This window comes from Trachemys scripta, chromosome 1 (assembly GCF_013100865.1).
Source record: "Trachemys scripta elegans isolate TJP31775 chromosome 1, CAS_Tse_1.0, whole genome shotgun sequence".
NCBI lineage: Eukaryota > Metazoa > Chordata > Testudines > Emydidae > Trachemys > Trachemys scripta.
In genome coordinates, this window is record NC_048298.1 from 211014215 (window position 1) to 211041634 (window position 27420).

The window sequence follows — 27420 nt, forward strand, 5'->3', positions numbered from 1 at the left end:
GATGGTGTCCCTAGCCTCTGTTTGCCAGAAGCTGGGAATGGGCGACAGGGGATGGATCACATGATGATTACTCATTCTGTTCATTCCTTCTGGGGCACCTGGCATTGGCCACTGTCAGAAGACAGGATACTGGGCTAGATGGACCTTTGGTCTGACCCAGTATGGCTGTTCTTATGTAACAAATATAAAATAAAGTATAAGCATATCACCCTTCATGTTGTCTAAGATGCATGTAATAAACTGACTTTTAAAGCAACATAACTACTATTGGTGTTTGTTCTTGGTTTCCTTACATTGTCAGAGTTCCTACTTAAATGGGAGCTTGACCTGCACAACCACTGCTGGAATGGGTTCTATAATGTTGAATAACACAGCTTCTTAAAATGGCACACCAGTTACTTCTGGCCGTCACTGTAATTGTAACAGGTGACAGTCTGCAACAGTGAGTATGAGCAGTTCATGTTAACAAATGAGGTCCCTCAAAAATCCCCAAGTACTATGAAAGTTTTCTTCAGTTTTATTTCCTGTAAACATTTGACATTTCTTGCTGTTCAATAAGCAAATAACACAGACAATGTTTAATTTCTATCAGGGGAGCTAATCTGAATTTACACAGATGTAACTGAGATCAGAATCTGGCCCTTTGAAGGTAAATTTGCTAAATAGTCTCATAAGATACCAGAACAATTGTTTACCTCTCTTTTTACCTCTACACTGTTTTAATCAAAGCAAGATGTATTCTATTTTAGTTGGTGGTGGTGTTATACTCTACTTCCTGGTGTTTGGATGGTGTCTGACATCATCTTCTTACTCACAGCCGCCTTTGATGGGGAGAAACGTGCCATCAATCTTCCTTCTGTAAACAGTGCATCGTTTGTCCTGCGTTTCTTGGAGAAGCTCTGCCACAGTCTGCAGTGTGATAATCTTTTTAGTAGCCAGCCCTTCAGCCCTTATATGGGAAGTGCACATAGTCCTACAGAGTATGATAGGAACAAACCAGGTAATACTAAATTATACTATTTCTTTTTCAAATACAACATCTTTTGGGGTGTATGGTTATTTTGTGCAATTCATTTTTTTGATATGTCCTCCTACAACTTGAATTGATTGAAATGAGTACTGTGTGGTTTTTAGTAAAATTAGTCCTACTGAGATGGGGTGATTTAAACCACATGTGGAAAAACTGTATTGTTAAGCAAATGCTTTTCTTTAGGCAAACAAGGCAATGTATACATCATCCCACTGTGATGCTGCAGAAGATCTAGTTTAAACTTTACATTTAATCTGCTTGATTTATGCATATATAGTAAAATATATTTAACACACAGCAGCAAAATATAATTATTACCTGCCTAAAAGAAGTTTGCCCTATAAGACTCAATGCAGCCCCCCTCTACCCAACTGAAAGGTGCTTCATCCTGATTCTTCCTTTCTCCCTTCTGTGACCATTTCAAAGGTGTTGAGACTACATAGAGTCTATCATAGGTAGGGAGAGAAATCAGGATTTATAGATTGTGGCTGTGGTGGTTTAGGAAATGAGGAACCCATTTCTACAAGTGAAGAACACAGCACCCCACCCAAAACAGCACCCCTTACCTTGATTGCAAGGACAAGCATGGTACCCCTGAAGTCTCCTCCTGCACCCTGCTGCTGACTACAGTATCAGTAGTATCCAGGACTTAGCCCATAATGAGACTAAGATAATTATATAGAAAACTGAAGAAGTGAGAGTTGAAATGAAATAATCCTAAAAGTAAAGGAGTAAGACCAGAAAATGATGTAGAAAAAATCTCTCTTACTCACTCTCTCATAATGAAGGTCACCATCTGAAACTAAAAGCATTAATGTTAGAGATGTTTAGTAGGCCTGTCAAGCGATTAAAACAATTAATTGCGCTGTTAAACAATAATAGAATACTATTTATATACATATTTTTGGATGTTTCCTACATTTTCAAATATTTTTATTTCAATTACAACACAGAATACAAAGTGTACAGTGCTCACTTAATATTTATTTTCATTAAAAATATTTGCACTGTAAAAAAAAACAAATAAATAGTATTTTTCAATTCACCTAATACAAGTACTGTGGTGTAATCTCTAGCATGAAAGTTGAACTTACGAATGTAGAATTATGTACAAAGAATAACTGCATTCAAAAATAAAACAATGTAAAACTTCAGAGCCTACAAGTCCACTCAGTCCTACTTCAGCCAGTCACTCAGACAAACAAGTTTGGTTATAATTTGCAGGAGATAATGCTGCCCGCTTCTTGTTCACATTGTCACCTGAAAATGAGAACAGGTGTTCGCGTGGTACTATTGTAGCTGCCATCACAACATATTTACGTGCCAGATGAACTAAAGATCCATATCTTCCTTCATGCTTCAACCACCATTCCAGAGGACATGTGTCCATGCTGAGGATGGGTTCTGCTCGATAAAGATCCAAAGCAGAGCGGACTGACACATGTTCATTTTCATCATCTGAGGCAGATGCTACCAGCAGAAGGTTGATTTTCTTTTTTTTGGTGGTTCGGGATCTATAGTTTCCACATCGGAGTGTTGCTCTTTTAAGACTTCTGAAAGCGTGCGCTATACCTCCTCCCTCTCAGGTTTTGGACGGCACTTCAGATTCTTAAACCTTGGGTTGAGTGCTGTAGCTATTTTTAGAAATCTCACATGGTATCTTCTTTGTATTTTGTCAAATCTGTGGTGAAAGTGTTCTTAAAACAAACGTGTTGGGTCATGATCCGAGACTGCTATAACATGAAATATATGGCAGAAAGCAGGTAAAACAGAACAGGAGAGATACAATTCTCCTCCAACGAGTTCAGTCACAAATTTAATTAACATATAATTTTTTTAATGAGCATCATCATGAAGCATGTCCTCTGGAACGGTGGCCGAAGCATGAAAGGGCATATGTATGTTTAGCATATCTAGCACGTAAATACCTTGCAACGCCGGCTACGAAAGTGCCATTTGAACACCTGTTCTCACTTTCAGGTGACATTGTAAATAAGAAGTAGGCAGCGTTATCTCACATAAATGTAAACAAACTTCTTTTTGTTCAGCTAATTGCGAAGACAAAGTAGGACTGAGTGAACTTGTAGGCTCTAAAGCTTTACATTGTTTTGTTTTTGAGTGCAGTTACGTAACAAACAAACAAAACCATTTGTAAGCTGCATTTTCATGATAGAGATTGCACTATAGTACTTGTATGAGGAGAATTGAAAAATATTATTTCTTTTATCATTTTTACAGTGCAAATATTTGTAATAAAAAATAATAATATGAAATGAGCACTGTACACTTTTTATTCTGTGTTGTAATTGAAATCAATATATTTGAAAATGTAGAAAAACATCCAAAATATTTAATAAATTTCAATTGGTATTCTGTTGTTTAACAGTGCAATTAATCGCGATTAATTTTTTTAATCGCAATTAATTTTTTGTAGTTAATCGCGTGAGTTAATTGCGATTAATCAACTGCCCTAATGATTGTACACAGGCAACCAAAAAGGAAGAGAAAAATAGACTAAGAGGCCAAGGTAATGTTGTTCTTCTTGTGCTTGCTCATGTCCATTCCACTTAAGGTTTGCGCACACCACATGCACAGTTGCCATAAATTCTTTTCCTCAATTGTATCCATCGGGCCAGCTCTAGCACCCTCTGGTGCCGTGTGCTCATGTGCTGATACAAGGGGCCTGGTCGGCCCCGCATCCTCTCAGTTCCTTCTTAACGCCAGTGATGGTCACTGGAACAAATGATTTTGCCGCAACAGGGCATTCAATCAGCAGTTCTGTTATTCCCTTCTTTTTTTTTTTTTTTTTTCACATGTTTAGTTACCTTCATTTATTTATTTTACTATTAGTGTATATGGTTAGATCCCCCCCCCAGCCCATATTTAGCGTAGAGGGGCATCCTCTGCCCATAGGGCCAGGCATGCCCTAGTCCCCAGGCTTCAAATCCTCTGCCTCCTACAGCAAGCCCAGGCTGGTGAGCAAGCATCTCCACACACTGGATGTTAGGTGCGCCGTGGCCTTCTACATTCAGAGGACCAAGCCATTCCATAAATCCATGCAGATCTTTGTGGCAGTAGCAGACAGTATGAAAGGCCTACCAGTTTCTGCTCAGAGAATTTCATCCTGGATCATTTTCTGCATTTGTATGTGCTATGAGCAGATGGGCATCCCACCTCCTGCCGTCTTGAAATCTCATTTGATGAGAGCTCAGGCTTCATCAGCAGCGTTTCTGGCCAGGTCCCAGTCCAAGACATCTGCAGAGCAGCGACCTGGTCATCTCCATACCTTCTCCTCCCACTATGCTATCACCCAGCAGATTAGACATGATACCAAGTTTGGAAGAGCAGTGTCGTGATCCACATGTCCGTGAATTCTGACCCCACTTCCTTGGGTTCTGCTTTGGATTCACTTAACATGGAATGAACATGAGCAAGCACTTGAAGAAAAGAAAAAACAGTTACTAACCTTTCCATAACTGTTTTTCGTCAATATGTGTTGCTCATGTCCATTCCACAACCCACCCTCTTGCTCCTCTGTTGGAGTTAGCTGGCAAGAAGGAACTGAGAGGATGCAGGGCTGGCCAGACCCCTTATACCGGCCCATGAACACGCCGCCCCAGAGGGTGCTAGAACCGGCCTGACAGATACCACTGAGGGAAATATCTCCGGCAACAGTGCATGCGGCGCATGCACACCTAACTTGGAATGGATATGAACAACACATCTCAAAGAACAAGAGTTACAGAAAGGTTAGTAACTGTTTTTACCCTATTCCTATAGCTCTTGATTTTTGGTTAAATATTTCTAGCAGAAATATTGCTGCCATCTATATGATGTATAATAATAATAACAACAGTGGGTCTCAAAGCGCTTTACAAAGGAGGTCAGTAACATTATCCCCATTTTACAGATGGGAAAAGTGACTTACCCTAGGTCACCCAGCAGGTCAGTGACAGAGTTGGGAATAGAACCCAAGTCTCCTGAGTCTCACAGTCCAATGCTCTAGCCACTAGCTCATAACTGCAAACATTTGATCTGGCTGCAGTCTCAGAAGATTCTTATTAGGGGAGAAACTTGGATGGCTGTATAGAAGCTGCTGTGTACCTGTGTACTCCTTTGGAAGTCAGTGGTGTTTTTTCCTTCAATGGAGCTGCTAGTTAAAACAAGCTGTAATCTGACTGTAATTTTGTAAGTTTGGTTAATAAGGTGGAAAAATAGATGCAATATGCCATTAAGCGTCCCTTATCTTGTCTGTCAAACCAAAAGCTCTATATTTTGAACTCTCTTCAGGGTGAAGCCAGCTCAAGGCAACTTGGGTGATAACTGTCTAACCCAACTATATTTTAGCCCTGAAAGTTTGTGTGGTGATAACTGAGCCTGCCTGATAAGGTTAAGCTAATAGTGAAAGATATTGTCACTGAAGACTTGTGGGTAATGTTTCAAAATGATATAAGTTAGTACTGTCTGAGTTGTGCTACAGTCATTACAAGACACACAATATAGGGAGCAGAATTAAAATCTAGTGTGTGAATACAGCACACATTCACCTCATTTTTGTATCTTTCCTCTTTCCCCCAACAATTTTATTAGTTCTGAAATGAAAGACTGTAACTTCTTCTATTGACAGCAAAAGAGGAAATATCAGAAAACAGAAGTACTAAACGATATTCTCAGGATTCTCCACCCTACACTGTCCCTCTCTCCCCTAAACTCCCCAGACCTGACGCTCACCCATCTGAAGGTAACTTAAGTGTATTTGTTGCATTTTGTGGGAGGGTTATTTGTGTTCATAGTATTTCAAAGAAAAGAGAAACAAGTACAACTAATTTTGCCTAGCCTTAGCCATCAGCAGTTGACAGAATGCATAGTCACAGTGTGTGTGTGTGTGTAAAATTATTGGTGAATGGGCACAAATATTGCACTTTGGGAGAACTAATGTAGCTTTGGGAGCTTTGACCTCTAATGCAACTAGCTCTTTTTTGGGAAAGGGTTTAAAGATTCACTGCAGACCGTTGATGAATGAAGCCGACTGCTTAATGTGCAACAGCTTACTAAAAAGCCAGTAGGATGCTACATCCCATTAAAATGGGATAGAAAATAAACTACTATAATGACTATGTAAAATACACATACTCTCTGCACTGCTAGAGTATTGCACTATTTGTTGGTAGCCTAACTTGAGTTCAGAAAAGGACAGTGAGGATGGCAGGAGATTTGCAAGGGTTGATTATGAGAGTCAATTAGAGATTTGTGACCTGACATTTGAGAGGTTCTGAGTTCCTGCAGCTCCCACTAGCTTCAGTGAGATTTCTGCTCCTCTGCAGATGGAGCCATTTTACTATATTTAGAGAGCACGAGGAGATGAGGATAAATGCTAGGCTTATTTAAGACAGATCAGTCATTCTTTTTCTAGTCTAATAACAGCAGAAGCAGGGGACATAGAAATTGGTAGCAAATTTAGAATCGATATAAAAAGGAGATACTATTTTATACATACAATAAATCTGTGGAATTGAGTCAGACATTTCTAATGGACTTAGAGGAGTCTGGGTATGTCCATGAATAAATATAGCACACGTAGCTGTACTAAAATAGGGTTGCTCAAACTGGAGCAAACCAAAATGTATGATTCAGATGTAGGCCAGTTAGCTGCAGTATCCAGTAAGGAATCCTGTGCACTCAAAATAAGCTTGATCACTTTCCTATCCCTATTCAATATACAGGTCTAATAACTATATAGTACAAGGAAGTTTTAGGAACCAGTAGTTCATTTATTATAAAGTATGGTTGCCTGGATTTCCAAAAAAAAATCTGTAGGGAAAATAAATGTGTTGCCATATTTAAGGATCAGAATTTGTGGTGTCTTCAAACATTTTGATAAGTGTTCAATAAGGTTTTTATGAGGCAAAATATTCTCCAGCATTGTATGTCTCCCACTCAGCCTTTTAAGGCAGTGTCCTCTACTGAAAATTGGGAGGTAATTTCAGATCTCTCACTCACAGGCTGGTTAGCAAGAAAGACCAAGAATATCTGTTGGAAAGGATCTTCTTTTAGCAACACTTTTTCTTTGTAATCTGCTCAGGGATATTTCTGCAGGTTTTTGCTATCTGTTCTGTTAGATGACAGTTTCCTCTTTGCAGTCATGGAGGATAATGGAAAAAAGATGCAACCTAAGTGGCTAACTACTGTAGCCAACTACATTACTCTAAATACTGTATTAAGAAGAACCTTTGACTTCTGCTCCAAATTCCCAGAGGATCTAAAAGATTTTTCAAATTTTTGTGAAGATCTTCAGGCTAAGACATAGGTCTCTGATACCGCTGAACCATAAGGCCACTTTCCTCGTTTGTCAATAGCCTGCTCCAAACACCAAGGATTTGGAAATAGAACTTCCAACAAGATTTAAGAAAACCTCATGTCTGTGCCTTCTCTCCATAGTTTATTTCAGATTTCAAAATATCAGAATGGCCAAAATATCAGAATGGCCAATACCAAAACTCACTCAGATCTCAGACCAAATGACTGCTGGTTAGACAAGGTCTCCTTCAAGTCAGGCCATTACAGCATCCCAGATTCACTGAAAAGTGACAGCCCTGCTGGTTGAACAGGGGGATCTTGATTTAAAGAGGATTATTCTGAGCTGGTTATATCAACCTGGAATTGAGTGATCAGGAGTTGATTCAGTTTAAATTAAATGGAGGGATAATCAAAGCCAGGTCATCAACTACAGTTTATTTCAAAAAGGCAGATTTTGGGAAATAAGGAAATATAGTTAATGATATCAACTGGACTGATGAGTTCAAGGATCTAAAAGTAGTGGAGGCCTGGAATTTCTTTAAACAAATATACAAAAACTTGTACAGAAAGCCTCCAGACCAACTGGATGAGAAACCACCCCAAAAAGGTTATTAGGAATAAGCAGAGATCCTAAAGGGAATGGGAAAGGGGATCGATTAGCATAGACAGCTATATCTTGGAGAATAAAAATGTAGGAATAAAGTGAGAATTGCTAGGTCTAGCTTAATTAGCCCTTGCTCAGAAAATTAAAATAAATAACCAGAGGTTTTTTAGTTATATAAATTAAAAGTGGATAGGGATGGATGAGGTTGGGCTCCTATGGAGTGTTCATGGGGAGAAGATTAAAGATAATCTAGATATGGCCCAAAAACAAAATGAAACTTTGCCTTGGTTTTCAGTCAGGATGATAATAAGGATCATGAAGGCAGTATGGCTGATAAAAATAAGTGTATGGAAACGACGACGTCTGAGGTGGAAGAAAAACTTGAACAGCTTAATGTACTCAAATCAGGAGGGACTGGATAACGTCCATCCCAGAATGCTAAAAGAACTGGCACATGATATTGCTAGCCCAGTAGCAAGGATTTTTAATAGATCTATCTATTTAGGGATAGTACCATATGACTGGAAAATAGCTAATGTTTAAAAGGGGGTGGGGGGAAGTGAAGGGATCTGGGCAATTTTAGACCTGTTAGTTTGACCTCAGTTGTATGCAACGCTTTAGAAAAAATTGTGAAGGAAAGAATAATTAAATTAATAGAGGTAAAGGGGAAGTAATGTGACACGGTTTACCAAAAGTAGGTCATGCCAGACTAATCTGATTTTCTCCTTTGAGAAGATAACTGATTCTTTTAGATAAGGGAAATTCAGTGTACTCGTAGTCCTCCAAATGCCCTTTATCTGAAAATTCTAATGATCTGAATCCATCGTGTGTCTCCCAGGCAGCCCTACAGAGCACAAGGAGTACATCCACAATAACAGAATATGGCAGTGATAGCCTTCTGCTTAAAGAAATTCCCTTCTGCGAACAGCATCCACCTATTAGGGAAGTGCAAGGATGGAGAAAGCTAATTTAGAGCAATGTTTCTGATTCACGTGGTTGAATGGCTGCAACACTGTGTCCAGTTCAAAGTGCAGTCCATGTAACCCGCCCTATCCACAAGGGTATCACTAGTCTGCACTCCTCCCATCACACAGCCCCACAGTGTTGGACACGGCCCTTCCCAGTGACCAGCAGGGCGGGGATCTTGCCAACATCACAATCACCACTCGGGCCATGTCCAGTCACTGCCCAGAGAAGGCAGCCTGGGCCCTGGGACAGCCATAGGGCAGGTGGGTGTAGGGAGAAGATCTGACACGGTGTCGCCTTTCCTTGGCTCATAACCAGGAAGGGTAACAACAGCAGCCAGTCGGGCAAAACAGTGTCCCTGCGTGACTCTTCAGCTCCCCGCTTCCCACCTGTACGCAGACCTTTACTGCCTTCCAGCCTGCAGCAGGAATCCAGCTCAAAATAACACTTCTGTTTATCTGAATGCCTGTTTATACAAATGTTTCAGATGTCCCCACAGGCTATTACCAGTTTGTCTTATATCCCTATAATCTCATGCTTCAGTGTTTCAGATGGTCACCTGCAGGGGTCAGGAAGAGATTTTTTTGCCCCAGTGTACTCTGGATTGTTTTGTCTCCTTCCTCGGAAGCATCAGAGATGGCCATAGCTGGAGATGGGACTCGGGATGGGGTGGGTTGGTGCGCTAGGATGGTACGGAGCATTCTTTCTCTCTCTCTCAGGTGCTGGGCTCGCTAATTCTTGCTTGCATACTCAGAGTCTAACGGATTGCCATATGTGGGGTCAGGAATGAATTTTCCCCAGGTCAGATTGGCATTGATCTTGTGGGGGGGGAGGAGAAGGGAGGAGGTTGGGGGCTTGCCTTCCTGTGCAGCGTGCCAGGATCATCTGGTTATAGCTCTCTTAATCCATTCCCTGCCATTGCGGGGGCGTTGGTGCACCTCCTACCTCTCCCTCCGGCACATAATAGTTTAGTCTCCTGTAGGCTGCAATACTTTGGACTAATTTTGGTTGCTGGGTTTAGTGTGTGGGTGCTGGGTAGCATTGGTGGCCTGTGATACACAGGATGTCAGACTAGATGATCTGGTAGCACTTCAGGCCTTAAATTCTGACTTCTATGAATTTCCTACCTTGCATATGTGAATCCAAGGCCTATTTCAGGAGAGGTTCAAATCCCTAATATCTTGAAAAGAAAAAAATCTCATCTGTCACAGAATTTCATGAAGATGTCTTAAAGAAGTCTTCATCTCAGACACCACCATTATCTCCAAGGTCTCTGACTTCAGAGATAAGGCTGCATAATCTGGATAAGTAAAATATGAGTCTCGTGTAACATTATCCACTGTGACAGTCTTTCTGCTTTCTTAGTGTCTTGAGTAAAAAAATACATTTTATTTTTTTCCTAACAGGGTCCTCTGCTTCCTTGCAATAAAATGGACCCTTTCTAAGGCATTAGAAGTTGTATGCTGGTTAAACCAAAGGGTTCCAAACATTAATCCCTATTGCAGTATATCCCCTCCAGTTAATTTATTCTACAAACCAAATATCCTGAGATTTATATCTACAGTTGATTCTCAAACTCTTCTATTCAGCATTTATATATTCATTTGTGATCCCCCCCTTTTTTTTTTACTTCCCAGACTGAAACTTCCAGCAATGATGTCTCATTTTCTAGCTTCTCCTATTTTTATCAAGTCCTCTGATTTTTTTTTTTTATTGCTAATCATTGACTACACATCTTGAAGACTCTCTGAACTTTTGTGTAGAGTGTGGTTACTATTGGTTTTCAGTTCAGTGATGTTTTAAATTGGAAAACTTAAAGGGGTAGGGATATATTATATGCGGGCCTGAGTAGCCAAGAGGAGGATGTTTTCACCTTTTGATATAGATGCATGTCTAGCAGACTTTTTAATCTCTTGCACAGTGATAGTTTTCCTTTTAGTCCAGTTCTGGAAAGTCTAAGCTTTTAAGGCCTGAACCAGTCTTACTTAATATTTGTGACAGAAAATTGGTGTTCTAAGCAGGGGTAACCAAATACACAGCCCTTGAAACCCTTCTTTCTTCATTTAGCAATTGGGTTATATCAGCAAGAAGGATTTATTAATTAATTGCTTAAAACCATAGAGAGAATTTCTTATTTCTTATTTTCCTTCAGGATTATAAATAATCACTGCTAAAATAAACCCAGTGCTTCCAGATCTCAAGAATACTTCTAAACCAAGTTTCGACAAAGAGTGCATCTGCATATGGTAGACCTCTAAAGCCACATGTGAAAACATCACAAGTTTTCAGGAAAACGGTTCTTTTACCATCGTTTTAATTCCAGATCTTGGTGTCTTGCAGGAAATAAATGAAAGCTACAATTGCTAGAAGAGTAAAGAGCATGCATTTTAGAAGCGTATTTCACAGTAGTTATCAGTCTTTATCCAAAAGAGTAAAGACTGCATCATGGATATATATGATGTACACATGTACTGAAAACATTTGTAGGGTGGCAGGATGGGTTTAGCATTTGCATTTTCATGAGCAAGTGTAATATATATTTTCTTGCTCGCTTTTGGCAGGTGGATACTCTATGCTGGGATCTCAACATAGTTTTCTTTGAAGTGGAAAGTTTTTCTTAATTTTATTCATCATTACTCCCCTTCTTTTTTCTTTCTCAGTGCTAGATGTTTGTCTAACGTGAGCAGAGAGAGATTATTGCTAAAAAATGGAACCATTTCTTGCCAACTAATTTCTTTTCTTTCTAATAGCATATTGACCGATCCGGGCCATACTTTAATCGGAATATATTATTAGTCTTCAACAGTCATGATTTAAAAAAACCTGAAACAGACCAAACACTCAGGCCCTATGGGCAGGTGGAAGGACTTTGTTATATTGCTGTATAGCAACAACCTTTAGCTAACTCAAAAGCAGTATGGCTACGCTCTGCACTCAGTCCTGTGAAGCATCCAAGTGGAGTTTGAGAATATGTTTTAAAGACTAGAGATTAGCTGATAAACACTTCCCTTTTCAAGTTTTATCAAAGAGTTGTTACCTCTTTCTTAAGCCAGAATGTATTTAATTGATTTGTTTCATTTATATTTTCATATCCAGAGAAGAGTTGCCTGCGTGTAAGTGGAGTACAGTGGTCAGTATTTCTTAATAATCAGCACAGCAGTATCTGAAATACCAGGATTTTCCTCAATACAGGAAATAATTGTGGCAACTGTTTGCAATCTGTTGACTTCATAAAGAGGGCCACTGTATCTGAAGATAGTATGATCTATAGATACACAATTGCACACTTGTTTCTAATTAGAAGTTGATGGTTCTCTGTATTGTTTAGACTAGGCAAATTAAATATTACACAGTAGGTTTATCTTTTATTCATATTAAAAATCTCTTACAGGATAAACATAACACAGGCTTAATGGCTGCGCTTTAGAAAAAATGTTTAAACCGTGCATATGCTTCCTTGATGATGATGTCTATGCCTATAACTGCAAATATATTGATATTACCTTCAGATAATTCTTAGAGAATCAACTCTCCCCCTTTGTTGATAATATAGTTTTGTTTTGTATAGAATGAAATGATAGTGAAATGAAGTATTGAAAATTCATACGTTTTATATGATCCAAAGTAACCTTCAAGCTCTCATCAAACTCTACAATAATCAGGTTTTTTACAGATGTAACTTTAAATGTATTTTAGGAACTTCCTACTGACTACTTTTACTTAATAAGAGAAGGAGAATGGTGCTACTTGTATTTGGTGCTTCCTTTATGGGGAGCTTGTTGACAGGCTTAAAAATTGTAGTTAGTGTTAAAAATAAATAGCATGGAATTAAATAACAAGGTTACAAAAATCTAACATGTTGAACAGATCAGTATTTGTATTACTTATATTATGTAGCAGAAACATTGCCAACTGAAGAAAATGGCACTCCCAAAGAACACCGATTTTCTGAGGACTCTATGGATTCTGCACTCAATTCAGTAAATCCTTCAAGCCCAACCTGCCGAAATTCCAATGAATACCGTATCTCAGGGAGTGCAGCATATTACAGGAATTCCCTTCAACCGGTGACTGCTGCTTCAAACTCAGCCCCAATCTTACACAGGCTGTCATCAAGCTCTGCTGGGAACAGCAGTTACTATGAAGTCAATAGGAATCGAATGCAGAGGAGGATTGAAGGTATGGCATACACTTAACCTTTTAAAATATGTGCTTTGCTAACCTACTTTTTAGCAGTCTGCAAAGTCAGTGGGTTATGAATTATGAAGCAAAGTATTTTGACATCCAAGACTTCACATAAGGAGTCAGACTTTGCCAAACATGTCAGACCATCTAACATGATTTCAGAATACAGAGTTTAAGCTTGTTAACTGTAATTCTGTACAAGGCAGAGAAATCCTGCATATGATTTTTTACTCTGCTAGCTATCAAAGACCCTGCAGCCTGCCTGGCTGGGCAGTGCTGGTTACAGCTCCTTCTTCAGCTTCTCAGGTACTGCAGCCAAGTTGGCCAAAGGGTCACTGAAATTTGCAGTGAGGGGTTCCCTTCCCTCAGGGAGCACTGCATTCCTGCATAGCATTCCCAGCTGCTGGTGTCCTGGGAGCTAGGAACCAAATGTCTCAAATTGATCCATAGTGCTAACACTTGTGTGTATCTGCAGTTGTAGAAGTCATCTGAATGCAAATTCATGCTGTGGCCCAAATAGAACATCTCGATGACTTTTTAGAAAGGAAATCAAATATTTTTCATTTTAATAAATTGTAAAAGAATTTGATTGATCTTAGCCAGGTTGATACACTGGTAGAAGAGAGAGGACTGCTACTAATACAGGACACTAACAATGTTGTATTTTTCCATTCACTTGAGTCTGCAAGGATGTGTTTTTACAACATGGACACTTACAATATTTCTCCCTTTGCCAATGTTTTACATTTAAGCCGCAAGTTCTACAACAGGTCCTGATCTCAGTGCACTAAAAAGGGAACCCTCACGAGTACCAAATCAGGATCCTTCTACCTGGTCAATAGATGAAGTCATGCGATTTGTGAAAGACGCTGATCCTCAGGCATTAGCACCTCATGCAGAACTCTTCAGGAGACACGTATGATATTTTCTGTTTCTATTCTGCTAGACTTGAGCACATTACTGATCTGCGCAGGAAGTTTTTGTGAGTTTCCCTGCTATTATTGCATTTGCAATGAAAGGTGGGCAGATGCCACCCACATATAAATTCATGAGAGATGATTTTTTTTCTCTAGAAAGCGTCTTCAAGCTTTGCTAAGCCTGGGAACTCTTACCCCCCATTTACTTGCTCTATGCAGTGAATTTGTTAGACTGCTCTAAACAGCTGTTGCTTAGGCCATGTTTACACTACTTCTGCGCCTGTGGTACAGCTACGTTGCCATAGCTATGCTGCCGTAGTGCAGTAGTGTAGATGCTTCCTGCAGTGAGAGAATGGGTTTGGCCATTGCTGTAGGAATTCCACCTTCCGCAGTGATGGTAGCAAGTTCGACGGAAACATTCTTCTATCAGTCTATCTGCGTCTACACCAGGGGTTAGGTCCGCACAGCTATGGCGCTCAAAAGGCAAAAGCAGGACATATGCAGGAGCCCCACTCCCCTCCGTGGGCCTGCCCTGCCCCCTGCTCCTCCTCTTCCTCCCCAAGGCCCAGCACCCTTCTCCTACTTTCCCCCCAAGCTTCCACACTCTGCTCCTCTCCCCACCGAGGCCCTGCCCCTGGCCAGGCCAAAAGCCAGAGCTGGTCAGTAGTAAGAGCCACCCAGGGAGCCCGGGCTGCTGTGGGGAGCCCCAGACCCTCCACCTGCCCTGGGCAGCATGCCCCAGGGGGCAGGGACACAGGCTGGGGCAGAAGTGGGCAAACTACAGCCCATGGGCCACATCGGACCGGCGGGACCCTCCTGCCTGGCCCCTGTGCTACTGGCCCGGGAGGCAAGCCCCGGCCACCCCCCTGCCGTTCCTCCTCCCCTGCTGTCTCAGCTCGCCCCACCGGCAGCGCAATGCTCTGGGCGCCGGGGCTGCAAGCTCCTGGGGCAGCACAGCTGCAGAGCCCGGCCTGACCCGGTGCTCTGTGCTGCGCGGTGGCATGGCTGGCTCTAGCTGGGTGGCGTGGCTGTAGCGCCGCCAGCCACCGGTGCCTAGGCAGCACAGTAAGGGGGCAGGGAGCAGAGGGGGTTAGATAGAAGGCAGGGGAGTTTGGGGTGGTGGTCGGGGGCGGGGGTGTGGATAGGAATCAGGGCGGTCAGAGGGCAGGGAACAGGGGTTGAATGGGGGCAGAGGTCTCAGGGGGGCAGTCAGGAAGGATCAGCGGGTTGGATCGGGGTTGGGGGGCTGTCAGGGGACAGGAAGCAGGGGTGTGTGGATGGGGCAAGAGCCTGGTTGGGGGGGGGGGGGGGGTTGGGGGGGGGGGGGGGCCGGGCCACACCTGGCTGTATGGGGAGGCACAACCTCCCCTAACCAGCCCTCCATACAATTTCCGAAACCCAATGTGGCCCTCAGGCCAAAAAGTTTGCCCGCCCTTGGGCTAGGGGCTGCTGTCAGGCACCCCGGCCACCCGCCCAGGGCAGGTGATAGGTGTGGGCTCCCTGGGCAGCTCTTACTCCTGCCTGTCTCCAGCTTCTGGCCTGGCCAGGGGCAGGACCTTGGGGGAGAAAAGAAGCAGAGGACGTGGGCTCGTGGTGAGGGGGGTCAAGGTCCACATGGGCCTTCCCACCGGAAAGAGGCTGGCGCTTTTCCTGAGCCTTAGGCAGGTGTGGAGCAGCACCACAGGGAATCTGGGACAAATGCTGTCCTGGAGTCATTTCCCCCAAGACCAGGACTTGAACTCTGCATTCCTGATCTGTCCTGCCCAGTTTGGTATGGGAAGTCACCCTAGCTTAAGGGTATGAATTGTTCACACTCCTTGAGGGCCATAGCTTTGTCAGCCTAATTTTTAAGTCTAGACCAGGCCTTACTAACTATACAATGAGTACGGTGTTCCCTGGTGCCCCATCATCTGAGGGCCACAAGGACTTCCATCCACGGTATTTCTAGAGATAGTAACTGTAGCGTCTTCTTTGAGTGATGGTCCCTATTCTGTTCCACTGTGGGTTACTCATGTGCCCAGAGCTGGAGAATTTGAAAGTAATGTCTGCTGGTCTGCACATGCGCCCTGGCTCACCTCATGTCTCCAACCGAGGGAATAAAGGGCAGGGTAGACCAAACGCCTCTCCAGTTCCTTCTCACTGCCGCACGGTTTGGGTCAGAACCTTTAGGGTCTGCAGCTTTGTCTTCGGCCTACAAAATAAGAATCATCTAGTTTGCAAATAGTTTGACAGTTTTAATAGTTTTTACTGTTTAGCATTAGATTAGTCTCCTGGGGAGACCCTCTCCCCGGGACCCCGTTCAAAGACTGGACTATGTCCAGGACTCCAGGCTTCAAACTGTGTGCTTCCTGCCTATGATCCTTCTTGATCAGCATTGACCACCAGTGCTGCCTGCACTGCCTTGGGGAAGCTAACATGGCGGCAAGGTGCAGTACTTGCTGATCATTTCCCAGCCATACCCAAAAAGGGTGGGAACTTAGTCTCCACAAATACCTCATGGAGAAGTCCATGAGACCCCAATCAGATCCAGGACGGGGAATGCACCCGCACATTGGCCTGACTCAGCAAGGAGTGTGCCTCCTACTGCAAAGTCTGACTCTGGTGTGGGACAGCCCATGGTGGGGTCTTGTCAGGAAGCACTCTCATAAGCATGAAACCGAGGCTTCCCAAAATCCACTTCAGAGAAGTCTGACTCTGCTTTAAGCAAGCTTACTAGCTCGGCTCATGAGGAGTTAGGGCATACTAAGTGCCAGAAGCACAACAACAAAGCCCATAAACTTTGGGCTCCATCAGTACCAGACTGTGTTCTGTTGGTACCATCATTCCCGGCTCCTACCAAACCCCGGGATCTGTGGGCACTGACAAAGTCCAATCACTTGCAACTGGAGTCTCTTTGAGATTTACGGTCCCTATCTGTATTCCACTTCTCACCCAGGATAGCTGATCCTTAATATTAACAGTCAAATGCAAAGTTTGGTTGCATTTAGACATCACAGTTTTATTAGGAGAGACAAGAAAGGTTAAAAACAATAATGAAAAGCATTTACCTGGTCTGATCTAGCCAAGATGGTGAAAATCTTCACTAGAACTAGCTAGATGAGATATTAAGGAAGGTCAAAAGTTAGTAGCTCTAACTGTGCATGTCGGTCCCTGTATAGTCCTTTCATTCTGCCCCATTTTCCTTTCACTGTGTGGGTTACATGATGGGCTGCCTAACAGAGAACTACTGTCATCTCAAAATGGCAGTGTCCCCACCAAGAAGTGTCTGGCTTTTTTTTTAATTGTGGACCCAACGAGCCAGAGTCTCTATTGCCTTGTGTATTCCTTTACACCTGGGCAAAATGGGTGTAAAATGGTAACATTTTGCATTCACTCTGCACCAGTTCATAACAAACATTCATTTAAGTTTGGAGGAAGCTAGGTCCAAAGGAAACGTCAAGATACTGAAATATAGATAGATATAGATGTAAAAAACCCAAACCACCTCCCCTTCTTGGTTTTTCTGGACATTTTTAGAATAGGGATCAAATTTCATCGTATTTTTCAGCCTATTCAATTTTTTTTTAAAAAGTGGTTTCAGTATGCAATTTTAGGGAAATATTTGCTGAATTGCCAATACTATGTAGAGCTTTTAATAGGCCTGTCCAACTTCAACAGCTTCTTTCAAGGCAGTAGAAATCTGTTCAGTTGTCCTTGCTCTTGATCCTAACATTCCATCTGGTTTAGGCTGGACAATCTGTCTTGTGTCACAGACCTAGATGATGTATAACTCCCTTCCTCTGTGGGTGTGGGTGTTTGCATGCATGCCAGAGTCTCTCTACAGCTGTTTTCAAGGTTCAGTGCAAGGCCTCAGTGTTTGGGTCATTTCATCTTTGACTAGAGAGGCCTCCCTTCTTTAGCAGCTCTTCCTTTCCGGATTTTCCTCTTGGGCCAGTTACCTTTGTTTTGGTTACAGTATCTGGTTTTGTCCAATTCTTTTTATTATTGACTTTTGCATTCTCTAAAGTACCTACCAAAAGGTGCCTTAGAAAACACTAAAATAAATATTTAAATAAAAATCAGTTTGGTTTTAATAGCCATCAGAGTTATTAAATTATAGTAAATTACTGTTTTATATACTCTACATAAAGTTTTACTATGGTATAAACTAATACAATGTACTTTTTAATTTTACCATGTAACCTGTTAAAGCAGTTGTATGTTGTATTTATTCCTTCCGTAGGAAATTGACGGAAAGGCACTACTGTTACTAAGGAGCGATATGATAATGAAATATATGGGACTGAAGTTGGGGCCAGCATTAAAGCTATGCTACCATATTGAGAGACTTAAACAAGGAAAGTACTAGCCAGTGGAGACACAGTAATGTACGTATTCATATCAGACTTAAACTCTCAGGTTCACAGACATGTTCTTTATTTAAGAATATTTTGTCATCATAAACCATCTTCAGTTTGCAAAGTTTCCTCTCAAGTGAAAAGGACTGTTACATTCTAGTACTCTAAAATGTTTTAGAAACGTCACACAAAAAGTCAATTGCTGTTGTGTGTTTTTTAAAAAACACAATGCTTTCATGAGTACTAACTTCACACACAGTGCTGAGAAATCCATTCTCTGCTACAGACTTCAACTGACACATTCACATTCAGAATCAAAACAGCTTAATCCCAAAGGAAAAAAAACAGCATCAGGTGTTTGATAACTTTTACAGGGGTGGCTGTAAAACTTTACATTATAAAGAAAATTTTAAAGAAGCAACAGTAGACTTCATCTCTTTAGTGAATACTCTTTATCTGGTGCTCCAGAAAAGTAATATTCATCTAAATTATACTATACAGATTTCCATAAAGGGAATAGCCATATGAATTGTTTGATTTGTGTGTTTTTAATACAAATATAAGCTTTTATAAAGTGTGGTTATCAGTTCTCTGGTGAATTTTGAGGACAAATGTACAGTATGTTGTCAATTTATGCAGGGGAGCATTTTCTTGGCCATTTTAAACAGCCAACTGTTCTGGGGTGAACAGACTTCCAAATTTCTATGGAACAGAAGACCCACATTTTAAACATTCCGTCTTTTTGCTGAACTTGGCATGGATATTTGTATTCATGCTTATGTGTATATATATGTGTGTGCGAGTGTGGTACATACATATATACTGTACAGATGTATTCAGTTTTTTAAAATGTGTTTAAAATATACTTTGCACTGTGACAGAGATAATGAGAAACTGTACATTTCAATTTTTTTTTTACCAGTAAATTTTTTGTGTACTTCTATATTGATTAGCACCTGTCCACTTTGCTTTCCATTCGTGGGGGGTAAGGAACAATCAATGGATGGGTGGATTCATACAGGAGTGTGCCCTGTACTATGCAAAACTCCCAGTTACTCATTACTTAGCTCTGAGCCATTTATTCTGGTATGGTTTCTGGAAATACGCATTTTGGTTCTGATGTTTCTTGTTTTTTTTACTTCTTTAATTTAAATATTTCACTTGTCATGAAGAAGTGGTACTCATACTAATACTCTTGTTTTGCATAAAACTTGGTGCTGTTAATATAAGCTACAGAAGTGAGTGTTGATAATAAAACAGCTTGCTATCACTGCCAATAAAATATACATCAGGGACAAGAAATGTACATTTTCTGTGTAGGAAATCGAATGTACTGTATGTAGTGCAAGTGAGAATAAAGAACTATTTACTAGGGAAGATGTAGTCCTAAATGGATAGGTTTTATTATATTTCTTATTGTCTTTTTATATATGAAAGCTTCTAGTAAAAAATGTGTATTTTTTACAAATTTCTTGTTTGAAAATGCCTTGCTTATTGCTAGTTTAATATTCCTCAGGTTTTAGCAGAAATCCTGCAAAATCATATTTTGTAGTTCTCAGATTTCCAAGTAGTCATTTAAATAACTGCAACACAATTTTAATTTAGAAGTTCATTTGTCTTTGAGGATTGTTTTGTTCTGCTATCACAAAACATTTAACACTAAGGGTTATGTGGTTGGTTTACTTTACATATCCTTTGTCTACATGTGTGTTTAGATGGACAGCACACACATGCCTGCTTTATATCTAGAAAAGGGCAAAACAATGATGGAGAAATATGTAGTATATTTGTTATATATTGCTTATGCCACACTTCATCAATATGTTAAGCATTATGCTGACTTTTTAATGTGAGAAATAACACTCATAAAATTGCATTGGAAGTAATTTGGTCTGAAACTATATTATTGCATTGTCCAAATAGTTGGTATAAATAAAATTAAGATGTTTCTGTTTTCTACATCCATATAGAACAATGAAGTTGTAGCCTCTTTTTGATACACTCCATTGCTGCGGTATAAATATTTGTACAAAGGTTGTGTGCACATACGTGCACATGAAATGCTAGAATGTCATAGTACTAGAGTTTCACATTGTATTATAGCATGAGATCCAAGGGGTGTAACAGAATATATTTTTAATTGTTTATTTTCAACTGGGTGTACTTATCTAAAATAATTAAAAAAATGTTCAGGGTTGTAATTGTCCATTTTGTTTGACATATATATACTCCTGCTTCAACTAAAATTTGTGCAGACATCATAGTTTGCATTATTACCTAGCATTTTGCAGAACTTGGCAGTTCATGTAAACTTCTGATGTAAAGTTTTTTTTATTACAGGAATATAACCTTGCAACATCTGCTTATCAAAAGCAACTAATATATAGGAACTTAGATGGATCTGTGTTTTTGAAATATTTGTGATGTATACAGTATCTTGCTGCTCATATGATTCACAAAATTTCCACACAAATATCCATTAATTTGAAAGGGACAGGAGACCCCTACGAACCTCTTGTATGATCAGGCACTACTTACATTTTTTTGTCTTTTCAAAATCTTGAATGGTGAGATGTGTAGAGTAGAATATTTTCCTTTCAGTTTAGTGGCTGCCTTGATAAAATCTGGTTCATAACTGGTACACTAAGTGCATTTTATACGAATCCTTTGGATTTATACTTGTGTTTCATCTTATGTATAAATATATCTGGAATCTGGGTCATGCTTAAAAATGCAGTTAAAAAACATACAGACAGACTGCATACATAAATTAAACCAGATTCTAGCCTTTGAGTTTCAAGTGACTGGACATGGATTTGGTTGTGGCTGTGGTTTCCACAGGGATCTATTAAATTCAGAAGGTTTGCGTTTGGTATGTATTCTGGTGGGGCTCAGTTTGATCCCCAGTGCTCCCAAGGGCTTCTGTTGAAATTGTGGGTGTTCATCACCTCTGAATCTGGCTCATTGTTCTTCCAGTACACGCTGCCCATACTTGTGTCCTGTGTCTAAGCAAAGACCGAAGTATTTAAGTCAAATGTTTTAATATCAACTAACATCGACCTCAATTACAAATTAATGTACTTCAGCTTTTATTACCGTTACACAGTAATGCTGTTACACAGAAGTCTATTGTTCTGATGCCAGCGCTGAACAATCAGCTTGCAATTTAGAAGTAACTTAATCAAGTGAATAGTAACTTCAAAGCAACTCGTGGACAGGAACACTACAGAAGTTGGGATCCAGCTAAAATAATCAAGAGGTGGTTCAAATTCAGCCTCTCAAAAATATATTGATTACATGCAAAAAGGAAGAGTGTACATGGAATGTGTTCTCTGCTGCTAGCACGGTTTTGCGGCTGATCATTTCTATAATTCTTTCTTTTCTAGCTCCTCTTGCTGTTATAAGGCAGCAATATAAGTTTTATATAGGACTCTGTAAATATTTATTTAACCTAAAATTAAAAATTAACCCCTTGACATTAAGTTTAGGGATTGATTTTTTAATTTTTTTTTTACAATAGCATCTCTAACTAGTCTTGAAACTCTCATAGCAGAATAATGATGTGGTGTAACAGAAACGAAGGCTAAGACAAGGCTCACCAATCATTGTGATTGACATGGTTACAACTGTAACACATTCATTACAAATACCTGTAAACTATTACAGTACTTTGCTGAAATAGACCAAAATGCCACAGCACATTCTATAAACTGTGATCTGAATGAATATGGGGGGGAGGAGGGTTGTTTTTAGTAAGGGCACTTCATTATTTACTCTTGGGAGAAGGAGCTATTTGCTCAGGAATATCACCTTGAATGCTCATGGCATTAAAAAACACTGCTCCCCCCCAATTATTTATAAACAAAAGCTCCCTGGAAGCCATGCTAATCTTGCTGGAGCTGAGATTGGTGGGATTCAAAATTCATGCCTGAAGGCTCCTTAATGTGATTCCTAATCTTACATAGGATTACTGGAATTATTTTATCTGGGTTATTCCTGCAAAGGTATGATGGAGGCTTGAGTAAGAAACTACGGATGTTAGCCCATTTAGCGGGGGATTATTTGTGTGTTCTTTCTTTTGGGTGTGGATGCCTTGGTTGAATGTATTAGCAGGGGTTCTTAAATGCTTTCATAGGGTGGACTGCATCCAAATAGTTTTTCTCATTCACGTTCTCCCACCCAACCCACTTTGCATAATCAAATAACATCCTTGTGCTAACTATAGACATTTTGTACATGGATAAGTAATTTAAGGAAAGCATTCAATGTAGTTTTAACTAGGGCTGTCAAGTGATTAAAAAATTAATCACTATTAATTGCACTGTTAATAATAGAATACCATTTATTTAAATATTTTTGGATGTTTTCTACATTTTCAAATATATTGATTTCAATTACAACACAGAATACAAAGTGGACAGTGCTCACTTTATATTTATTTTATTACAAATATTTGCACTGTAAATAACAAAAGAAATAGTATTTTTCAATTCACCTAATACAAGTGTTGTGCAATCTCTTTATCATGAAAGTTGAACTTAAAAATGTAGAATTATGTAAAAAAAAACAAACCCTGCATTCTAAAATTAAACAATGTAAAATTTTAGAGGCTGCAAGTCCACTCAGTCCTACTTCTTGTTCAGCCAATCGCTCAGACAAACAAGTTTGTTTACATTTGCAGGAGATAATGTTACCCGTTTCTGGTTTACAGTGTTACCCACAAGTGAGAACAGGTGTTCTCATGACAATATCAGGCTCACAAGATTTTTATGTGCCAGATGTGCTAAAGATTGATATGTCCCTTCATGCTTCAACCACCATTCCAGGGGACATGCATTCATGCTCATGACGGGTTCTGCTCGATAACAATCCGAAGCAGTGCGGACCGACGTATGTTCATTTTCATTATCTGAGTCCAATGCTACCAGCAGAAGGTTGATTTTCTTTTTTGGTGGTTTGTGTTCTGTAGTTTCTGTATTGGAGTGTTGCTCTTTTAAGACTTCTGGAAGCATGCTCCACACCTTGTCCTTCTCAGATTTTGGAAGGCACGTCAGATTCTTAAACCTTGGGTCAAGTGCTGTAGCTATCCTTAGAAATCTCACATTGGTACCTTCTTTGCGTTTTGTGAAATCTGCAGCTACAGTGTTCTTAAAATGAACAACATGTGCTGGGTCATCATCCAAGACTGCTATAACATGAAATATATGGCAGAAGGCAGGTAAAACAGAGCAGGGGACATACAATTCTCCCCCAAGGAGTTCAATCACAAATTTAATTAACGCAATATTTTTTTAACAAGTGTCATCAGCATGGAAGCATGACCTCTGGAATGGTGGCCAAAGCATGAAGGGGCATACGAATGTTTAGCATATCTGGCATGTAAATACCTTCCAATACTGGCTACAGAAGTGCCATGCAAATACCTGTTTTCACTTTCAGGTGACATTGTAAATAAGAAGAGGGCAGCATTATCTCCTGTAAATGTAAACAAACTTGTTTGTCGTAGTGATTGGCTGAACAAGAAGTAGGACTTAGTGGACTTGTAGGCTCTGAAGTTTTACATTGTTTTGTTTTTGAGTGCAGTTATGTAAAAAAAATCTACATTTGTAAGTTGCACTTTCACAATAAAGGGATTACACTACAGTACTTGTATGAAGTGAATTGAAATACTATTTCTTTAGTTTATCATTTTTACAGTGCAAATATTTGTAATAAAAATAATATACACTTTGATTTCAATTACTATACATAATACAATATATATGAAAATGTAGAAAAATATCCAAAATATTTAATAAATTTCAATTGGTATTCTATTGTTTAACAGTGTGATTAAAACTGCAAAAAACATGATTAATTTTTTTAGTTAATCGCGTGAGTTAACTGCGATTAAACGACAGCCCTAATTTTAACTTCTTATTTATATTACTGTAGCACCTCGGGGCCCTCGTTATAGACCAGGACCTCATGCTACGCACTGTACGAACACAGAACAAAAAGATGGTCCCTTCCCCAAGGGGATTACACTTGAAGTGTAAGTCAGGAGACCAAAAGATGGACGTAAACAGGTGAATATAAGTAAACAGTGATACAGTGCTGTGCCGTGACTACTGCCTACCATGCTGACCAACAGCCTAAACTTTGTCAAGGTTTTTGTAGGCTTCATGGCAGAGGAGAGTTTTCCCAGTAGCTCTGTGGGTGTTTTGCGGGGATACTACAACTTAACAGCCAGCAACAAGGAGCAGAGACAGCACCATGTGTCGTCTTCCCCCCGCCCCCAGCTCTCTTGGGACTTTCAGCAACTGCTCCATGGCCCATTGTCTGGGAGCCGCTATTATTCTTTGCTTCTGAATTTGCACTGGCTGGTTTTGCTTGCCTTATGCTATTGAAAACTCACCTCAAATCTGCTTGATTGTCATGTCCATATCCAATCTAAAATATTTTTAGGAAACTTATGAAAGGACAACTATACTAAGAAATGGGAATGGTAGAATAAGTATCTTACTTTCCTAAGGCCACTGGAGAAAGTAATTGTTAAACATGATGCTGGCAACCGACTGGAAAGGTAATGGTCTTGGGAAAAAGTAAAACACTCTTCAGAATAAGCCACTGGAATTTTGCATGCCATGAAAGGCTTAAGTATGCAAAGAATTGCTTGGCTTGTAACCATGTATAGGATGAACTGCCGTATCTGGAAGGACTCTCTCTACATCTATACCTGTCTAAATAAATGTTCGGCTCTGTCTGTCCATTTTCATTAATCTGTCAAGGGATTAAAGTTCATTATATTAAAAAGATAAAGGTTGATGTTGTGGAAGAGGTATTTTATTTTTCATTTTCTCTGTAAGTCTGATTGCCCTACCGCCTGCGTAGTTTTAGCATAAGATACTGCAGCATAGCCGTAACTGAAGCATATGTGGACCTGTCCTAATAAACTAAACCAGGTATCTACATTTCAACTATGTTTAAAGCACTAAACAATAAGGAAGACATAAGTTAAAAAAGTTAAAAGGCTCCTTAAGATAAATTTCCAAGGTCATCCCATCCAGCTTTCATAGTTCTTAGTGAAGGGAACATAATTTAGCTGGTGAATGAAAAAATAACAATTTGAACTGCTTAAGGGCTATGCAGCATTAAGGACACTAGGATTTTAAATGAATACCTGCAGTGGAATGGTCTCCTCTTCTTCAACAGACTTGATTGTAGTCTTCCAACCCTGTAAAGCAGGCTTTCACACAGTCGAGCACATCTGGTTCCTTCACTGTAGGTGTTTCTGTTGTAATAAGGATCATGCATGGATATTTAGTCTGATACTTTAGTCTAATCTTTATAGCATTTAGTAGTCCTTGGTCAAATTATTTAATTGTCCACCTACCTCAGATAACCCATCTGTAAAATGGCCACAAAATATGTATCATATTTTGGGAGACTTAGAGATTCTCCAATTTTAAAAAGTAAAAAAAAAAAAATCATTTTAATATAATCAAATAATGAGTTTTTCCCAGGAAGTGTAGATGGCCATTATGGTGCTTATAGGTGGAGAAAGTCCTAAAAATACTTTAGGTATTCCATCACACACATTAATTATTTTTCCAGCAGTCCTACCACCCATAAATTCCAATTCCCTGTATTATCTGGATCATCCATACTGGTGACAGTTGATTTATTAGTCTGACCTGTAATTGTCGCATCTCTTTCTGAAGTACATTTGTAAACCCCGGGACCCTACTGCTCTGCAACTCCACAACTGCACTAGATAAGAAATCCTGCACTGAGTCAAAGTTTAAGCAAAAGTTTGTCCTTTGAGGCACATGGTAGGTTTTACTGCAATAGCGTAGCTCCTGCTACTGCAGTTTTCAGTGCTTGTATGGAAGGCTGTATACTGCCACCATCTGGTCAAAAGCTGGCATGAAGCTTTTCATCCCTGCATGTAAATGAATCTCTCTGCCTCCTAACTCAACATTATCAAAGACGGGTGTGGGGGAGGAGAAATTCAGCACAAAAAGGGAAGGAATAGCACATCCTTTGAGCTGAAAAGAAAAAAATGGTATAGCTGAAAGCTTGCACATACCCACTTCCACCATTTTTTTCTTTTCTAGCTACAATGGCAGAAAAAAATGCACATAATCATTTTGACAACTGGTCCCAAGAAGCACCTATGTTTGCTGTCTCAGAAGTGAGGGCAAGGACTGTATAAACACTGCACTGCCCTTTCAGTTCTAGATAGGGTGACCAGACAGCAAGTGTGAAAAATCGGGATGGGGGAGGGGGATAATAGAAGCCTATATAAGAAAAAGCCCCAACTATCGGCACTGTCCCTATAAAATCAGGACATCTGGTCACCTAGCTCTAGAGGCTCAGGCATGTGGGCAAGGCACTGGAGGAAGCTTGCACTAATGCTGCCCCTGCTGGACCAGTCTTGTGGCTAAACAGGAGTTATTTTCAGATGAGCATTCAAAAATGCAAGGCCAAAATTTTCCAACTTTCGGGTGCCTAAAGTTAGGCTTCTATATCTGCCCTAGGGCTCCTGCATAGCAGCAGCATAATTTTTCAGAACAGCTGATCACCTGCAACCTTCCCTAACATCAATAGGAGCAGCACATACTCAGTACCTCTGGGAAATTGTTTCTGTGTTTCAGGTGCCCAAGGATGGGATTTTCAAAAGCCTTCAGCTATAGCAGGGGTCTCAAACACGTGACCCGCGGGGTTATTTTCTGCAGCCCGCAAGCTCCTCGTGGCGCTCCCCCCCCCCCCCTTCCCCAGTGTTTACCTAGAGCGGCTCCGGCCCAACGCGAACCGGGGGCAGGGCCCTGCCGCCGCTCCGTTCCAGGAAGCAGCCATAACCTGTGTATTGCTCTTGTTTCAGGCACTGCCCTCAGCAGCTCCCATTAGCCGTGGTTCCCCGTTCCCGGCCAATGGGAGCTGCTGGGGGTGGTGCCTGAAGCAACAGCAACACACCGACCCTTGTGCTAGGGTTACCATATCTAACAAATAAAAAAAAGAGGACCCTTCGCGGGCCCTGGCCCCGCCCATTTCCCCACCCCTTATCCCGCCTCAACTCCGCCCCTTCTCTGCCCTAACTCC

The 27420-nt window shown here is 40.5% G+C and overlaps 1 protein-coding gene and 1 long non-coding RNA gene across 8 annotated transcripts in view; one reads left to right on the forward strand and one right to left on the reverse strand.

Moving 5' to 3' along the window:
• SCML2 (Scm polycomb group protein like 2) overlaps window positions 1–20516 on the forward strand; it is a 119675-nt gene extending 99159 nt beyond the window's left edge. For 3 of the 6 annotated variants that reach the window (XM_034755921.1, XM_034755913.1, XM_034755929.1), the window contains 5 exons: window positions 818–1000; window positions 5658–5771; window positions 12795–13076; window positions 13835–13998; window positions 18222–20516. In XM_034755921.1, the coding sequence (XP_034611812.1) occupies window positions 818–1000; window positions 5658–5771; window positions 12795–13076; window positions 13835–13998; window positions 18222–18347 (869 nt within the window). In that variant the 3' untranslated portion in view covers window positions 18348–20516. The remainder of the gene's footprint in view (window positions 1–817; window positions 1001–5657; window positions 5772–12794; window positions 13077–13834; window positions 13999–18221) is intronic. The other 3 variants (XM_034755954.1, XM_034755946.1, XM_034755939.1) reach the window with 2 other exon arrangements.
• LOC117869278 lies at window positions 15646–26135 on the reverse strand. Of its 2 annotated transcripts, none has more exons than XR_004643798.1 (3): window positions 26013–26135; window positions 25499–25609; window positions 15646–16190 (listed from the first exon to the last, which is right to left on the reverse strand). It is a non-coding gene; the product is annotated as an uncharacterized LOC117869278 (long non-coding RNA). The 2 variants fall into 2 exon arrangements; XR_004643799.1 differs by lacking the exon at window positions 15646–16190 and adding an exon at window positions 20647–21341.
• Window positions 26136–27420: the final 1285 nt, after the last annotated feature.